The sequence below is a fragment of the Schistocerca cancellata genome, chromosome 1, assembly GCF_023864275.1.
Source record: "Schistocerca cancellata isolate TAMUIC-IGC-003103 chromosome 1, iqSchCanc2.1, whole genome shotgun sequence".
Taxonomy (NCBI): domain Eukaryota; kingdom Metazoa; phylum Arthropoda; class Insecta; order Orthoptera; family Acrididae; genus Schistocerca; species Schistocerca cancellata.
The window spans coordinates 938,869,060-938,887,769 of record NC_064626.1 but is presented as its reverse complement, the minus strand read 5'-3'; the positions used below and the strand labels follow the sequence as shown (position 1 = coordinate 938,887,769).

The 18,710-nt window shown below is 41.3% G+C and overlaps 1 protein-coding gene across 2 annotated transcripts in view; it reads right to left on the bottom strand.

Moving 5' to 3' along the window:
- Positions 1-18,710, bottom strand: part of LOC126162696 (uncharacterized) — a 173,419-nt gene that overhangs the window by 93,212 nt on the left and 61,497 nt on the right. For both annotated transcript variants that reach the window (XM_049919353.1, XM_049919359.1), the window contains exon 3: positions 8,605-8,759. In XM_049919353.1, the coding sequence (XP_049775310.1) occupies positions 8,605-8,759 (155 nt within the window). The remainder of the gene's footprint in view (positions 1-8,604; positions 8,760-18,710) is intronic.

The following is an 18,710-nucleotide window of genomic DNA, read 5'->3' as shown; positions in this document are numbered from 1 at the left end:
GACTTGCCAATATCTTGTGAGCAAACAGATAAGGCACTTTTTCCTTTACCCTGATCTCATGGACTGCCCGCTCATTAAGATACATGGGAAAATCTTATGAGGAGGGGGCAGGGCCACCATTTCAGTTGATTCAGTAGGGAGAAGAAAGTGGACAATCACCCTTGTGCCCATCTCTACCACAGGCTACACATTTGGCTGGGTGTCTACAAGACATTCTAGTGTGGTTGAGACGACGACACTGGCAGCAGCCCATCAGATTCAGAATGTACAGTCATACTATGATAATTTCACGGCCTGCTTTGATTTTGGACAGAAGTACAACTCTATTAAAGGTGAGAACAAGAGTTTGTGTGGCCACTAAGGAGGAATCTACCTTTTTCATCATATGATGCACAGCAGTGACATCCTGATAAGAGGTATGATTGGATTTCAGCCTCGGTCAGACTGTCTAGCAGCCTGCTGTAAATAACACCACAGGAAGAATTCGAAGTGTTATAGGCCTTGACACCAACAGGATAGCCAAGGAGAAACAAGGTGGCAAGCAGCTGTGCTTGAGAACCAGAAGTAATATCCAAAACCAAAGTGCCATTTTGTAAGTGAGAGCATGATTTCACAGGGCCAGCAAATGCATCGACACCTTGTCGAACAATAAATGGATTTACCACTGCAAAGGACTGACTGTCTTCAGTACATTAGACTACAAGGAACCATGGTACAGCAGGAAGGGTCTTTGAATCGGTAGCCTTATTCCGTTTACATTTTGTAGACACTGATTGTTAAGATGGTTGGCTCATTGCAAGAAAATCCTCTGATTTCCATTGTCTGATGGTGTGCTTCTTCCAACTGGCAGCCCTCTTCACAAGGGGGTGCACCTGCCTTAGGTGATTATTCACACCTCAGGTCACACCTCCCGAACAACTGTCAGAGGGACCTATTGGCAATTTGGGAATGTAGAGCTCAGGCACTGACCCCTCTCTGGGACTGGCCTGTACCAGGGGTTATGTGCAATCCCTACCTGCTGACCTAGGTCTGGGAATTATGAATTGCTCATCACCTGTTACGTGTCAGACACTTGGGCCGGCCTTCAGAAGTGCACAGGGAAGATGGTAAAGAGGAACCTCAAATGCCAAAGCAGAGGAAGGATAGGAGAAGGTAAACAAAGAAAGGAATAGGGAACGAGAAACAGTGGTGAGGCTGTTCTTATGTCAGCGATGGACAATGCAGAACATTCCCAATAACACCTCAGACATGTTCCCCAAGGGTGGGGTAAAAGAACAGGGAGGGCATAGACATGCAGTACAGAAGGGAAAAGATGCTGCAAAGGCTGGGGCCCCATGGTAGCCAAGCATGAATCCACCAAAGAGTGGCAAGCCCCCTGGGGGATTTAACTGAGGTAGACTGTCACTACATTTAATTCAAACAAACAGCTACCAGACTTTGGGGGTATTCTGGTTATTTGTTTTGTCGAGCCATGAAGATTATTTGATGCAAGGACACACGAAAAATTTGTAGTAGAGTTTTGTTAAACATACAAAGAAATGATGTGTAAATTGTAATGTGATACATGTTCACAATAAGGCACAGCAAATCATAGTATCCACTCCCTAGGAAATGAGACAGGAACTGAAATGCTTAACTGTTTTGCAATATTCCTTTACAAAAGAAAAACCTAGGAGAATTTTATCTTTGTACCACTGAAAAGATGAGTTAAATAAGTATTAGTGTCAATGGTGCAGTGAAACAGCTGCAATTGTTAAAACTGAACAAAGCTCCAGGGCCCAATGTTATCCCTAATGGACCCACCAGAGGACAGATCTGTGCATACAGTTGAGAAGTTCTTGGTGCATCATTCAGATTTTGATTCACAATAGAGCAACTCGTGTTGGACACTGTCTAAAACAGCTGATTTTGTGGCTGAGTTAACCCCTCTTCTAACTATAATCTATCACAGATCCCCAAACAAAAAACCATATGTTTTAACGTCCCACCAGTTAGTGAGTCGTTAAAAATGATTTAAATACCTGTGAACATCTTGCCTTCAGTGTCCCTCAATGACTGCATACATGAGCTAAAATATGCTTGTTCAATAAATGCAGGATAACAATGGATTTCACTACAATGATGTAGGCCACAGCTGAAGTACAGTAAGTATGTAGATTTATTCACTTCAAAACTTATATCTTACGGGTTCATGATCAATCTTCGGAGTAATAAGCCTCGTTGTTACTACTACAGCTAACCGATGGTAGCACATACTACACTGGTGATATTAAATAGTCCAGAGGCAGTAATGTGGTAGTAATGCATGTGTGAAGTCCACTGCATTGTTCAACACTAATACTCAACAAAGTACAAATATAAAGTCACATATTCTGCCTTTTGCGATATTAAACTGTTTAACACTCCAAAATAACCCATCACTGCACTGTTCTAATATTCTGTTTTAGACAGTGTCCAATACATGAGATGCCCTATTGTAAATCAAAATCTGAATGATGCACGAAGAACTTATCTCAACTGTATGCACAGATCTGTCCTCTAGTGGGTCCAACACTCATCTGCCTAACAATACTCGAGGCTGAGTATTTATACTCTTCCTACAATGTACTACTGGCTATAATAATGCAAAACATAATTTATAGTATGAAACAGTTTAACAACGTTATCAAACACTATAATATTCCCTACTCTGCTAGAACAAGTTTAAGACATTTTCTACACACAAAAATCACATTAATATTGAAATTTCAGAAATAAGCATTCTAACAATGCTAAACAATCAATTATCTATATTTTGTTAATTAGGTTCAAGATTTAATTCTACCATTTACAGATGATGAGAACAAATTATATTCTTTTATCTAAACATTTTCCATATATTCATTTCCTGAATCTGATTCTGATTGTTTATGGTACAAAGGATATTTTAACTACTGTTTGGTATTTCTATTATTCTTCTAAAAGCCTTTTTCCTATTATTGAAAAGTAATTGAATTTAATTATAGCTGGAGATATAAGAGTATTCATCTAGTAATACCTAATGCAGGGATGGTAACCATAAGCCTGGAATGTTACAACACATTAGTTGTAAGAGAGCAAAGGGCACACTTTACGAGAAGGGCAGTAGAAGTGATCCACAGAACTATCATCCAAATCCTTTATATCAATTTGTCTGGAAACATCATATGAAATGCAACTCCCAAACTTTTTTCTGGTGACAATGTTTTGGATCAAGTCAGTCAGGTAGATGCAGTACTTATTGATTTCCAAAAAGCATTTTACTCATTACCACACTGATGCTTATTGTCAAAAGTATGGTCATATGGGGTAAAGTGAAATTTGTAACTGGATTGATGACTTTTGGTAGGGAGGCTGCAGCATGTTATCTGAAATCTAAAGTCATCATCAGATGTAGAAGGTACTTCAGATGTGCCTCAGTGAAGTGAGGTAGGACCCTTGCTATTCATGTTGTATATTAATGACGTGTCAGTCAATATAAATAGTAACCTCAGACTTTTGCAGACGATGCATTTATCTATAGTTAAGTACTATAAGAAAGGAGCTGCATAAATATTCAGTCAGATGATAAGATTTCAAAGTGGAATGAAAATTGGCAACTTGTTTGAAATGTTTAGAAATGCAAAATTGTGCACTTCACAAATGAAAAGAATTAAGTCTCCTGTAACTATAATATCAATGAGTCACTGCTTTTAATCTACCAACTCATACAAATACCTGGGTGTAGAACTTTGTAGGGAAATGAATGGAATGGTCATGTAGGCTAAGTTGTGGGTACATCAGGTTGTAGACTTTGGTTTATTGATAGAATATTGGGGAAGTTCAATCAGTCTACAAAGGAGACAGCTTGCAAATCACTCATATGACTCATTGTAGAATATTTCTGAAGAGTGTGGGACACATACCACATAGGACAAACAGGTGATATTGAATGTATACAGAGGGGGGCCAGCACAAATGGTCACAGGTTTGACCCTTGGGAGAGTGTGAGACAGACACTGAAGAAGCTGGACTGGCAGACAAAGAGAAACTATTCCATGAAGTTTCAAGAACTGGCTTTAAATGATGATAGTAGAAATATACTACAAGCCTGTATGTGATGCTCAAATAGGAATTGTGAGGATAAGATCAGAATAATTACAGCATTCACAGAGGCATGCAAACACACACTCTTCCCACACCCTAAGTGAAAACAGGACAGGAAGAAACCATAATAACTGTCACAATGGGATGCACCCTCTGCCATACACTTCACAGTGCTTTGCAGAATACAGGTGTAGATGGTGAAACAATATGCAGGGATAACAATGAAAACAATTATTGACAAAATTTTTTGAAAGTCACCTAGAACTGCATGTCAGAGAAGACTTACCATACAGGACAGAAAGGAAAGACTGACTGTTGGGACTGCATCGGACAAGATTTGAAAACCTGAGAGCTTAAAGGAGGAAGACAGGGTAATATGCAGACAGATTACTATTTAAACATCATGCATGAGTTAATACGTGCATTGTTCACAACATTGGTGGGAGGGGCAGTGAAAAATAGATGGGAAAGACAATAAAAGATGTAGAAAACTAAAAAGTGAACAAAGAAGTAGTTACTGTGAAGAAAAGCTGAAATGGAAGGAATTAATGTAAATTAAGGCCAGGTGGATGATGAGAACCAAGGACATGTTGTGCTAGTTTCCACCTGCAGAGTTCTGAGAAACTGGTGTCTGGGGGAAGAATTAAGATGGTGCGTGTGGTGGAACAGGTGTTGTAATCATTGTAGAGCATACTCTGCAACAGGATACTGCCAGTTGCCAGTATACATCCTCTGCCTATGCCCATTCTTCAGAATTGATAATTTGGTGGTAGTCATGTAAGGTAGAAGGCCAGTGTGTGTTTACATAACAGCTGGTATATGACATGTCATTTTTCAGCTGGCTCTCCCTTTGATAGTATATGTTTTGCCAGTTACAGGGCTGTTATAGGTGGTGGTAGGAGGATAAATAGGGCAAGTCTTGCAGTGGGACAGTCACAGTGGTAGGAGCCATGGGACAGGGAGATGGGTGCAGAAGGAGCATAGGGTCTTACAAGAATATTGCAGAGATTGAGACAGTGATGGAAGCTATTCTAGGTGTGGTGGGAAAAATCTCAGACAGAATGGATCTCATTTCAGGGCATGACATTCCAGACCACAATAATACTGAGTCACCAATGGTGTGCTTCGAAGTTGATTTTTAGAGGAATCAACAGTACCAGGATTGAATGCGATGGCCCGGTAAATCTGCTTTTTAACTAGGCTGGTGGGGTAATTATATGCAGTGAAGGCTGAAGTGAGAATGGTAGTGTATTTCTGTAAAGAGTGTGCATCCAAACAAATACATTTTCCTCAGATGCCAAGGCTGTATGGGAGCAAACATTTGACATGGAAAGAATGGCCGCTGTCAAAATGTAAGTACTGTTGTTTGTTGGTAGGTTTAACATGGATGAAAATGTTTAGCTGGCCTTTGGTGAAGATGAGATCAACATTAAGGAAAGTGGCATGGCATTCAGAACAGGAGCATGTGAAATTTAATTGGGAGAAGTTGTTCAGAGATTCCAGGAATTTTGGCAGGTCAGCCTCACCACGAGTACATTTGGTAAAGATGTCATCAATGTATCCAAACCAAACCAGGGGCTGATGAGTTACAGATCCCAGGAAAGCCCCCTCCAAGCAACCCATGAGATGGTTGGCATAGGAAGGAGCCATCCTGGTTCCCATGGCTGTACCCCTGACTTGGTTTTATGTCTGCCCCTCAAAGGTGAAGTAATTGTTGGTAAGTATAAAGTTCATTAAGTTGAGCAAGAAGGATGTCATAGGTTTAGAATCAGGTGGGCATTGATTGAGGAAATGTTCAGCAGCAGGCAGACCATGTACGTGTGGGATGTTGGTATAGAGGGAGATGGCATCAATAGTGACAAGCAAGGTGTGTGGTGGGAGTGGGATGGGCACAGATTTCAGATGATCTAGGAAATGTTTGGTATCTTTAATGTAGGAGGGAAGTTGTCATACTATGGATTGTAGGTGTTGGTCAACCTAGGCAGATGTACATACAGTGGGTGCTTTGAAGCCAGCAACAGTAGGACAGCCTGAATGATTGTGTTTGTGAATCTTAGGAAGAAGGTAAAGGATAGAGGTGCATGGTTTGGGTGGGTAAGAAGTTCTATGGATTGTGCTGTAAGTCCTTGTGAGGGTCCTGAGGTTTTTACGAAGGACTGCAGGTCAGTTTGAATCACAGGGATGGAGGGGTCATTATGGCAGATGCTGTATATAGAGGCATCAGACAGCTGGCGTAGGCCTTCGCTAACATACTCCTATCGGTCAAGTACCACAGCGGTAGATCTTTTGTCTGCTGGGAGGATAAGGATGGAGTCATTAGCTTTGAGGGAATGTAGAACCTGGAGTTCTGTGAAGGACAGGTTAGGGTCATGTTGTAGGGACCTGACAGAAGGTTGTGAAGCAATGCTGGATGTGAGGAATTCTTGGAATGTTTGTAAGCAATGATTTTGAGGTAGTGGTGGTGGATCAAGTTGGGATCGTGGTTGAAATTGCTCAAGGCTGATTTCAATGTCAGGTTTGCTGTTGGGAAGATTTTGGGACTGGATTCCAGAGCGATATTTCAAGTTGACATTAACTGTAAAGGAAAGTAGATCCATGGATGATACAGAATTCAGGGGGAGGGAGTGCTTTGGACAAGAGGTTGAGAACACTGTACTGTTGTGACTGGTTCTTGTGATTGTGAGTCATTACTGGTCGGGGAGGCAGTGGTGAAGGCTGTGGGATGGTAAGGAGGTTGGCCAAGTTTGGTTTGTAGGAGAGGAGTGATGGTTGATGATGTGGCTGTTTAGGGAGCTGCAGAGGGACAGGAAGAGAAACACCACTGAGAAGGTGGGATAGCTTTTTAAGGTGAACTCTGGCATGTTGTTGCAGTTTGAAGTTGGCTTGGCAGATGATACCACTCAAGGAAACATGAGGGGCAGATAACTCTAGGGTACTGTAGAATGAGAGAAGTCCGGTAGAGTGGAAATTGGCTGATGACGCATATAGGTCACAGATTAGCTGGTAAGAGCAAGAGATTGCTGTATCTGAAACTGTAAAAGAGCCTAGTGTAGGGTAGGATTGCAGCCAGAAACAGGGACTTTCTATTTTAGGCCTTTTGGAGTAACTCCAAGCAACAAGCACGTTTCAAGAAATAGAATATGGGATAGTGGGATAGTTTTGATAGTGCAAAGGCATGTTTTTGAAAAGAACAGATGTGATGTGAGATGGGATTCCGTTGTGGGAGTGGCAAAAAAAGAAATAAATAAGCAGAGGCTGAAAAAGATAGAAAACAGAAGAAAAGAAGTTGGCAAAATTAGAAAAATTTGCACAAAAATTGTTAATAAGCAGTAATGAGTGGGTGATCTATATGATACATAAAAGTAATTGGAAAAGAAGAAAGGAAAAAAATCGATTGAGAAAGTCATGAAAACAGGTGACATTTTAAAAACTGGGTTAACAAAGCCAAAGTCACAGGGAGAAAATGTAAACTACTTAGTTTGGCAATTAAAGTGCAGGGACAGCATTAAAGTCAATTTGAGCAGTTTGTCACAAACAAATGCACAAAAATGTGAAAGAGTAGGTATAAACAGGATAAATGAATGGTGGATGGTGGAAAAGGAAATAACTGTCAAATTTGCAAATAAATCAGTGTAATATGTAAAATGCGGTTTGATAAACTAATGTTACATTTATGTAGCTTTCAAACATTTGAAAGTATACAATTTTAAGTATATGATCTATTATTTACAGTGATCCTAAATCACTACACAATCAGGCCTACACAATCCTGCACAGTGTTATTTTTAGCTAAAAACCAGCAGTTAATTTGCTCCAAAAATTCTGGGCAATACGAGTGTACAACCTGTGAAGAATGAGGCCCATAGTATGTACTACATGGATGAACTGTCCCTGCCACCATGTCTTTCAGGTCAATGTGCAGGGAGTGTCTACATGGGAACTTTTCACTGTGCAATTTTATCACTACTGGGTAAGAGCAAATACCTATTCCATTTGGAAGGATACTGCTTTTAACATGAGAAATTTATCACTTCTCATAAATTTATTATTCAGATCCTGCAATAAATCTTAACCTTTTACCTATTTAAAAGGATAGTAATGTTTTATGACCAGGAAAAATGACATCAGTGCTGTTACCAAGGTTTATCTTAAAATATGTTCTTTATGTGGTATATGCCTCTCTTTGGACTAGTTATTTCCCAGAGGGATCAGTCATTCCATTAAGAATTTTGTGAGGTTTCAATGGAAACAATTTTTTTTTCAGTGTGCAGCTGCAGAATCTGAAGTTGAGCAATGTAGATATCGACATTCCTGAACAATCTGACTAAATGCAATGGGTGTCCCAAAAACTGGCAATTGTTTCTTCTTAACAGCAATATACTCCTTCCAACTTCCATATCCATATAAAAGCAGAATCTTTTAAGTAAGATGACTAATTCACAAAAAAGCAGTGCATGTTTAAAAAATTTATAATTTCAAAAAATTTGAGGGTTGACTTACCTATACATTTAATAGCAAGTAAATAATGGCATGAACTATTGTATATTGAGAACCAGTTGCACTGTTTAACATTATACTCATCACCTACACAATTAACATCAACAAAAAATCCTTTGTCTTCATAATTTCGATCATGTGGTACTACTGCATATGATCTGAAACAAAAAACTGCACTATAAGTGTTTCAGCATTGATAGCATACTTACAAATATATTTTTAAAGTTAGTTAATTTAATACATTTGTATTACCAAATGGTGAACTTCCAAACAAAATGAATTAATGTATGAGGATACTATCTTAGCACCATTTGATAACCTCACAGACTAATGAGATCACAGATTCCTTTTATTTAAAATCAGTTATGACTCTGTAATGGTTCAAAATGTTTGATTCTGTGTAAATTTTGGCCAGACAGTTTAATATTTGTACTTAAATTATATACTTCTCATATGCAGATATTTCCTGAACATATTTGATTACCAAATGGCTACTTTTCTGTTACTGTATTTTTATTATTTGTATTGACATTTCATAACTAATTTTCATGGTGCAAGATAAATACTGTCAGAGTTGTCAAAGTAAATAACCTAAAAACAAATTCAGACTAAACAATATTGTCTTGCTTCAGTTTTCATATAAACAAAATTTTGATCATTTATAAACAAAATTTTGATCATTTATAAACAAAATTTTGATCATTTATAAACAAAATTTTGATCATTTATAAACAAAATTTTGATCATTTATAGTTTCTCTAATTTACTATCAAAAGTGAAATCAATTTTTATAGGAAACAGGAAGCTACTATTTTCTGTAGGAAGTTTCAACCTTTATTATTAACCATTAAGGCTGTATATCTTTACTTAAATAACTATTTTCAGAAAACAATATGTAAACTAAATCTGAAAAACAGTTTTAATGAAGATATTAATTAACGCTATCCTGATCCAGAATGTACTGGAAGCTGGGTTCATAATACATATACTATTTTTTGGCACTAAGTACATCAGGATTGTATTACACTTTGTCAGAGTGGGTTTAGCATGTGTTGAGTTTGGGACGTGGGGTCTGATCAACTAAGTTCTTTGTATGACTCAAGCAAGTTGCACCATGTATTTTCGAGCAGTGTTCAATATGTGATGGTAAATAGTGTTTCAAGAACATGAAAATAAAAGAAAATGCTTAAAAGCAACAATGTTCCAGTGACTTGTCATTTAAATAAACCCAGGACAAATTCTTTGCAATAGGTTATACAGGAGTAAAGGAAGCAGTTGTGACACAGACCAACTTTGCAAGGTGAGTAACATTTTTCAAGGTGAGTAATATTTATCTGAAATTATGATGCAATTTGCCTTACATATTTATTTCATCATTGTCTACACTATTAGGTAATTCAAACAATGTAACAATATACTTTTGAATTATAACATGGACAATTAAGTAAAAGGGATTGGTATCAACTACTTTAAGTAAACAAACCAGGCCATGACCAAATTCCTGTTTGCTTTTACATTCTGTCTACAACAGAATTACCTACTTTCTTAGTTAAGAATATCATGATTAGGGAACATTATCATGTGACTGGAAAAAAGCACCAGGAAATGGAACCATAGTCTAATGCCAAATGTTATGATCCTCTTTGAGAAATAAAAGCTTCTCTGAATGAATTAGCATGGATCCAGAAGAAAACTACTGAGGTGAAACAGTTTTTTCCCCCCCAAGGTAAGTCTTTCCGCTCCCGGGATTGGAATGACTTCTTACCCTCTCCCTTAAAACCCACATCCTTTCGTCTTTCCCTCTCCTTCCCTCTTTCCTGACGAAGCAACCGTTTGTTGCGAAAGCTTGAATTTTGTGTGTTTGTGTTTGTGTGTCTATCGACCTGCCAGCGCTTTTGTTTGGTAAGTCTCATCATCTTTCTTTTTGGATATATTAGTTTATATACACCTTTTCTTATGTATATTCAATGTAGAACTGCCATAGCTTCCTATATACGTGTGCATATTTCTAGATGTACCCACATTTTCCCCTACAACACTTGGCAGTTCTCACATCGTGACAGGCTTTCAAGTCTGTAATTGTATGTTTGTGTCTAAGTATATACTTGTGTATATGCAGATGTGTGTTCATGTAATCTGATTCTTTGGCCTTCTTATCTAAAGATAAGATGTAGGTTATTAGAAACCACGGAAACAAGGAAGGACTTCAATGATAGAACTTCATGAATATGGAAAGAGGGGAAAAAATAGACAGGTCCTCAAATGAGAAGTAAGAAAGGAAAAAATAGATGTGGATGCTAGGATTGAAGAAGAGAAAGAAGATAGCCCCAAAGACAGGAAACCCTTCCCCACCCCCCTTCCCCAGGATCCCTACCTCAGTTACTTGAGTGAGATACTGGAGGTGGTTTGGTGTTAAATAGTCTCCTACTGAACGGACTTGTCCCACCTTCACCATCGAAGTACCCATAGGAAATTCTAGCAACCCTATGAAGACGACAAATGATGATGAATCAGGCACACTTGTTTGTAAGGGTTGTTTGAAAGCTGTGCTGTGTGTTTTGTGTTAGTCATGATTTATCTGTTCGTGTAAATCATGCTCTTATCTATAATACCCATCCATTTCAAATTTTTATACAAAGCCTCCTATCTATATAACATCTCATAAAAGATATAAAATACTCTACACAAAATAGGAAAGGTATACACTATGGAAGAACAATTGTCAGGATAGTCACACATTATATTCTTCATAAATATAATAATCTATTCAGTTTATTTTGTCTAGATATGACTTCTTTTCGGTGATTTTCTTAAGTTGTTCTCTATTTTATAGTCCTACTTGGTTTTCTAAGCAATAAGACTCCAGGATACTTCTAGATTTTAGAGGGTATATGACAGAATAGTTTAAGATTTTAAAGGAATTTGGTGCAGAAGACTATTTTGGAAGAAACATCGAAAACAACTCGGGATCCAATGGTCGTCACTCTGCCCGTTAACTCAGAATGTTCATGTTTCTGGGGGATATATGACTCCACCTGGGTCCCATGGATCTGATATTAACTTTTCTTGTGCACTGGCAGACCAGTAATTTTCTTTAAATTTCTTTTGAAAGCCCTCCCAAGAGGAAAAACTCAATATTTACTGTACCCCATTCTGAGGCATCCCCTAGAAGTTAGCCCACAGCAAATTCAATTTTCTTAGTATCTTACCAATTTTTTGGTAATGATTGGTTAAACCTTTTTAAGAAATGGGTTGGATGTACATCTCCGTCCGGCTCAAATTTACGGAATTTTCTAGATAATCCTGAATTAGTCCCCTTGTAAAACAGTCACAGCTTCACTTGTTAACACCACATTAGGTGACGTTACCCTTTTTTCTACTTTATCTTGAATAAGCTTAAGTTCTCTCCATAGGTCTTCTATACTCTTCCTGGTATCATTAAGTTCAGAAGAAGGAATAGGTGATACGTTCCCAGATATTAATGAGAGAATACTCTCATTAACTTTTTGATCTATAATTTCTTCAAATTGTTCCTCCAAACTACTTACATTTATGATATCAGAGTGCATTATTCTCTCTGGAATTTCTTTCTGCATTATCTACTCTTGTACTGACACCTGCAATTTGCGATTAAATAATCAGTATTAATTCATTATTCTTATCTACATTCTCTTTCAAAGTATTCAATACCTGCTTTACAGCATTGAACTTAACATTGCACACATTTTCAAAAGATCCTAACTTTTCATTAATTTCAGATTCCACATCATTATATCTGTTGTTGTTCATTGGTTTGAAAGAGGGGGGAAGGGACCAAACTATGAAGTCATCAGTCCCTTGTTCCTAATAAAACAATGCCACAAGTGTAAGAATAAAACAAATGAGACATAACACAAAATGTGAAATGGAAAGAATGGAAAACTACAAGAACAATGGAAATGCCGCAAACCCTAAAAGGGACAAAAGAGGACAAGAAAAAAAACAAGCTAGAAACAGAAGAGAGTAAAACAAAACAGCAGATTACAGTGGCTGACCAACCATGAGAATAAAAAGGAGAAGCTAGCAACTCTGCAACACATTAAAACTGCCACCCTAAAAGCACTAGGGTGGAGGACACAGAGGGACAAAGGACATGCACTAAAACCTACATAGAAGTATAAAATCCACTCTCACAGATAAAACTTGAAACTAAAGCTGCTGCTGAGGCATTGTTGCCCAACACCGAAGGTAGGGAGCTGGGAAAATTAAAAATCTGCCGAAGAGCGGCTAAAAGTGGGCAGTCCAGCAAGAGCAGGATGACTGTCATTTGGGAGTCACAGTGACACAGAGGTGGGTCCTCACAACAGAATAGGTGACCATGCATTAGCCATGTATGGCCAATGCGGAGCCGGCAGAGGACAACTGATTCCCTGTGAGAGGACCGCATGGAAGACTTCCACACATTCATCATTTTCTTAATGATATGCAGCTTGTTGTGCATACTGTTATGCCATTCCATCTCCCCCCCAAGCTGGAAAACCCTGCGGTGTAAGACAGAATGCAGGTCAGTTTCGGAGATGCTCTCTCCAGAAGTGGTTTCCACATCACCTGTTTGGCCAGCCTGTCGGCAAGTTCGGTTGCCTGGTATTCAGACGTGTCCTGGGGTCCACACAAACACCACCGAACGACAGGACCATTCCAGAGCATAGGACTCATGGATGGATCTACCAGAGGATGGTGAGGATAGCACTGGTCGATAACTTGTAGGCTGCTCAGCGAGTAAGTACACAGCAGAAATGAAGTGCCAGGGCATGAGTGGATGTGCTCAATAGCACGAAATATGGCTGCCAACTCTGCAGTGGAAACACTGGAGCCATCTGACAAGGAGCACTGTTGAATATGTCCTCCACAAACATACACAAAGCCTATGTGACCATCAGCCATTGAGCTGTTGGTGTAAACCACTTCAGAGCCCTGGAACATGTCAAGAAGCTAGAGGAAGGGACAGCAGAGAGCCGCAGGGTTAATGAAGTCCTTAGGGCCACATGGAAGGTCCAGATGAAGCTGCAGCCAAGGTGTACACCTTGGAGGTGTACATGATCAGACCGCAAGTAGAGGTGGTAATGGGAAGGACTCTAGTTTGGAGAGAAAGGGCCGCACGCGAATCACAATCATTAGCCCCGACCTCGGCTGCCGAAGTGGGAGATGGACTGCCACGGGCTGGAAAAGGAGACTAATTTGGATGCACAGGAGAACTACAAATGTGTGCAATGTACCTGGCGAGCAGTTGTGCATGTCTGATCTGCAATGGAGGGACTCCAGCCTGCACCAGTACACTGGTCACAGGACTCATCATAAAAGCTCCTGTCGCTAGTTGAACCCTGCAGTGGTGCACAGGGTCAAGTAAATGCAATGCTGAGGGCGCTGCCAAACCATAAACCACAGTCCCATAGTCAATTCAGGATTGGAAAAGGGCTCTGTAGAGTCACAGCAGCATAGAGTGATCTGCACCTGAACTGGTATTGTCAGCACTTCTGCTTAAGCTGACAAAGATGAGGAAGCCAAATCAATCGAGGGTTGAAAATCAGTCCTAAGAATTAATATGTTTCCACCACAGTGAGTGGATCATCATGAAGGTAAAGTTCTGGGTCCAGATGAATGGTACAACACTGACAGAAGTGCATGACACACGACTGCGGTTGAAAACTGGAAGCCGTGGGCTACAGCCGATGACTGCGTCTTGTGGATGGCTCCCTCTAGGTGACATTCAGCAACACCAGTACTGGAGCAGCAGTACAAAATGCAGAAGTCATCTGCATACAGAGAATGTGATACGGAGGTCCAGATAGCTGCTGCTACACTTAATGGCCACTAAAAATAGAGAGAGGCTCGATACAGATACCTGCGGGACTATTCTCCTGGATATGGATGGAACTATGGGAGGCACCAACTTCGACACAGAAAGTATGGAGCGACAGGAACTTTTGGATAAAAATCTAGAGCGGGCTCTGGAGACCCCACTCATACAATGTGGCAAGGATATGATGTAGCCAGATCGTGTTGTATGCTTTATGTAAGTCAAAAAAGATGGCAACCAGGTGTTGCTGTCTGGAAAGGGCTGTTCAGATGGCAGACTCAAGGGACACAAGATTATCAGTGCTAGAGTGACCCTGGCAGAAGCTGCCCTGACATGGAGCCAGAAGACCACGCGACTTCAGGACCCAACCCAACTGCCGACATACCGTATGTTCCAGCAGCATACAAAGCACATTTATGAGGCTGATGGGCTAACAGCTATCCACATCAAACGGATTTTTACTGGGTCTGAGCACCGGAATGATGGTGCTCTCCTGCCATTGTGATGGAAAGATGCTATCACACCAGATCCGGTTGAAGATGACAAGGAGATGTTGCTTGTAGTCAGATGAGAGGTGTTTTATCATCTGGCTGTGGATACAATCAGGCCCAGGAGTTTTGTCGGTCAATGTGCAATGGCAGGGGTGTTGTAGGATTCACTGTGGCGTGTAGTGAATGAGAAGATGTTCCCTTCCAGCCACTGTTTGAGAGTGCAAAAAGCTGGGAGGTAATTCTCTGACACAGAGGCCAGAGGAAAGTGCTCAGCAGAGTGCTTGGCAATCTTGTTTGTGTCGGTAGAGAGCACGCCATTTATGGTAACACCAGGAACACCTGTTTATGTCTGGTATCCAAAAACACGTCTGATCTTTGCCCAGACTTGAGAAAGTGACATATGACACCCAATGGGCAACACTTGCCTCTCCCAACACTCCTACTTCTGTCATTTTATAAGCTGGTGAACATGGGCATGGAGCCGTTTAAAGGCCATGAGGTGCTCCAGGGAAGGGTGCCACTTATGCCATTGTAGAGCTTGCCGATGTTCGTTAATTGCTTCAGCGACTTCCGGCGACCACCAAGGGACTGTCTTATGTCTCAGGCATCCTAAAGAGTGAGGGATCTTGTTCTATGCAGCAGACAATTGTTGTCACCTGCTCAACCATCACATCGATGTTACCATGTGGGGGAGATTCAGCAGTGACAGCAGAGGTGATAGTTTCCCAGTCCACCTTGTTTAAAGGCCATCTGGGTAGGCATCCATGGGCCTGATGTTGGGGCAGTGACAGGAAGATGGGGAAGTGGTCACTACCACATAGGTCATCATGTGCTCTCCAGTGAATAGACGGGAGAAGTCTTGGGCTGCAAATTGATAAATCAATGGCCGAGTAACTACCATGAGCCACACTGAAATGTGTGGCGGCCCCAGTATTTAAGAGGCAGAGTTCTAACTGAGACAAAGTTTCGACATCTCTGCCTCTGTCAGTAAGCACAGTGCCACCTCACAAGGGGTTATGGGTGTTGAAATCTCCCAGAAGTAGGAAAGGCTTAGGGAGTGGATCAATCAGTGCAGCTAATACATTCAGGGGTACTGCACCATCTGGAGAAAGATACACATTGCAGACAGTTATTTTCTGTGTCATCCTTATTCTGACAGCCACAGCTTCTAGAGGGGTGTGAAGGTGGCACATGTTCACTACAGACTGAGTTTAGAACATAAATGCAAACTCCACCTGACACTATTATAGTCGCTACATTTCCTGTAATATCCCTTATAGCTGTGGAGGATAGGGGTCCACATTGCTGGGAACCAGGTTTCCTGGAGGGCAATGCAGATAGCAGGTATAAAATTTAACAGTTACTGTAGATCAGCCAGGTGGCAGAAAAAACCATCGCAATTCCACTAGAGGATGAGGTGATCATGCGACTGGGAAGGCATGGAAAATTCAATGAGGTAGTTTATGCCTCAGAGTCACCTGCTGCCACTGACTTACTGCCTGAGCAGTCTACATCAATAGTGTCTGAGGGTCTGGCAAGATATAGGTCCTCAGCAGATGCTAGAATCTCCACCCCCATCCCCAGACACAGAGCTTGTAGGTAGCGGTGGTGTGGGTACCACTGCAATTTCCTTGGTCTTAGGGGTTTTCTTTTTGGATATCTCTCGCCGTTCCTTGGGTTTCCCTGGCTGGGAAGACTTCACTGGCTCAGTCTCCGGGACTGAGGATGAGCATGAAGCTCTATGACCAGCTGCTTTTGGGCTCTTCAGCCACTGGCGGGTGTTATTTTTCCCACTAGCAGAAACATGGGAAGGGAGTGACTCAAGGGACCCCTTCCTGGCGAGAGAAGCCAAAGAAGACTTACACTTCTCTGGCTTAGAAGTGGGGACATATGTCCCACATGGTTGGGGGGACGGGGGGAGGATGTTGCTCCCCAACAGTGGGGGGAATGCCCCCCCCCCCATTATCAATGGGGCAGGCATAGTCTTCCGGCTGAGAGGTGACTGGGGTTCATGGACCTGATGGTGCCAGAACTGTTGCTGTTGCGGCAGTGTAAGATGATGTCATATGCACAAGATGCAAATGTTGAAATTTTCTCTTACCCTCAGTGTAGGTCAGTTGGTCCAAGGTATTTTACTCCATGATTTTCCTTTCTTTCTGGAGAATCCTGCAGTCTGGCGAGCAAGTCAAATGGTGCTCTCCGCAGTTGACAGATGGGAGGCGGGGCACATGGAGTATTGGGATTCGATGGGCGTCCGCAATCTGGAAATGAAATGCTGGAAGTACAGCTGGAAGACATATGGCTGAACTTCCAGAACTCAAAGCACCACATTGGGGGAGGGATATAGGGCTTTACATCACACCAGTAGACCATAACCTTGGTCACCTCGGGCAATGTATCACCCTCAAAGGCCAAGATGAAGGCATCAGTGGCAACCTGATTATCCCTCAGACCCTAGTGGAAAATCTGGAAGATATGTACACCTCACTGCTCTAAATTGTTGTGCAGCTCTTTGTCAGACTACAAAAGTAGGTCCCTGTGAAATATGATACCCTGGACCATATTTAAGCTCGTACAGTGGTTACAGAAACATCCCCCAGCTTGCCAGAAGTAACACCCGTGACTGGGCAGATGGTGCTGTTTTGATAAAGTGACCCAGATCTCATTTTGGACAAGCCCTCCACCTCCCCAAACTTGTCCTCTGAATGCTCAACAAAAAAAAAAAAAAAACTGAGGCTTCATTGTCATAAAGGATTCCCCATTAGCTCTCAAACATACAAGGTACCAGGGCGAATAATATCCGTTGCCCTCTTTAGCCTGATGTTCCGCCCATGGTGTGGCCAGGGAGGGGAATGATTTGGGGTCAAACTTCTGTGCATTGAATTGAGCTTGTGAATGCTTAGGGACTGCTCGTGTTTCACCACAAGCAAGAGATGATGGACTACACTTCATTGTGTCATCCTCCTTGATGCCACCCACTCAGCCGCAGCCAAGGCTACCTGGCAGGATGGCCATTGCCAGGAGTTCCAATGCCCCAGGGGGTTGGGCATCTATCTTTTGGCATATATGGGGAGTTAATGGCACTGGTATCAGCAGAAAGCTCCCTGTGTGGTCAGGGGGCTACCACCAATTGGGTACATGGTGACCACACCACAACAGACTGGTGGCTACTGTGCTGGATATCAGGTGCAAAGTAGTCCATGGTCATCGTCGATGCAGAAAGTGACACTGCATAGTGCTTGGTGGAAAACACACCCAGGAAGGTGTCCTCACCGAAGAGATGGAGAATGGGTGGGACTGCAATGTGATGACGAGAAAGTGGGCTAAAGATCTCAATGTATGATGGTCACAATGCCCCACGTAAGGCGCCCTTCCCCAACTGGCCTACTCTTTGGCCAAATTTTGGAGAATGGAGGTCAAATCGTATAGGGGACCATCACATAAGGCTGAAACATGTGACTCATGTTAGTCACCTCTTACAACAGGCAGGAATGCCTTGGGCCTATTCTAATGACAGGCGGTATTACATCTGTCCTCGAAGTTAAATTCTAACATTTTTGATAAAACTTGGAAATTGTCATTCTGTTTCTAAGGTCAGTAAAAATTTGATTTACATGAATGGTCAAGGATTAGTAAATTCATTCTTTAAATTTATTTTTAAATTCTCTACTCTAGTATTTAAGGCATCAAATTCAGTCTTAAGAGCACCCATGCCTTCGCACAGATTACTAAATTCTTTGCTTTGTGAGTCGACTTTAGCATTTAACAAACCTAGATTTGTT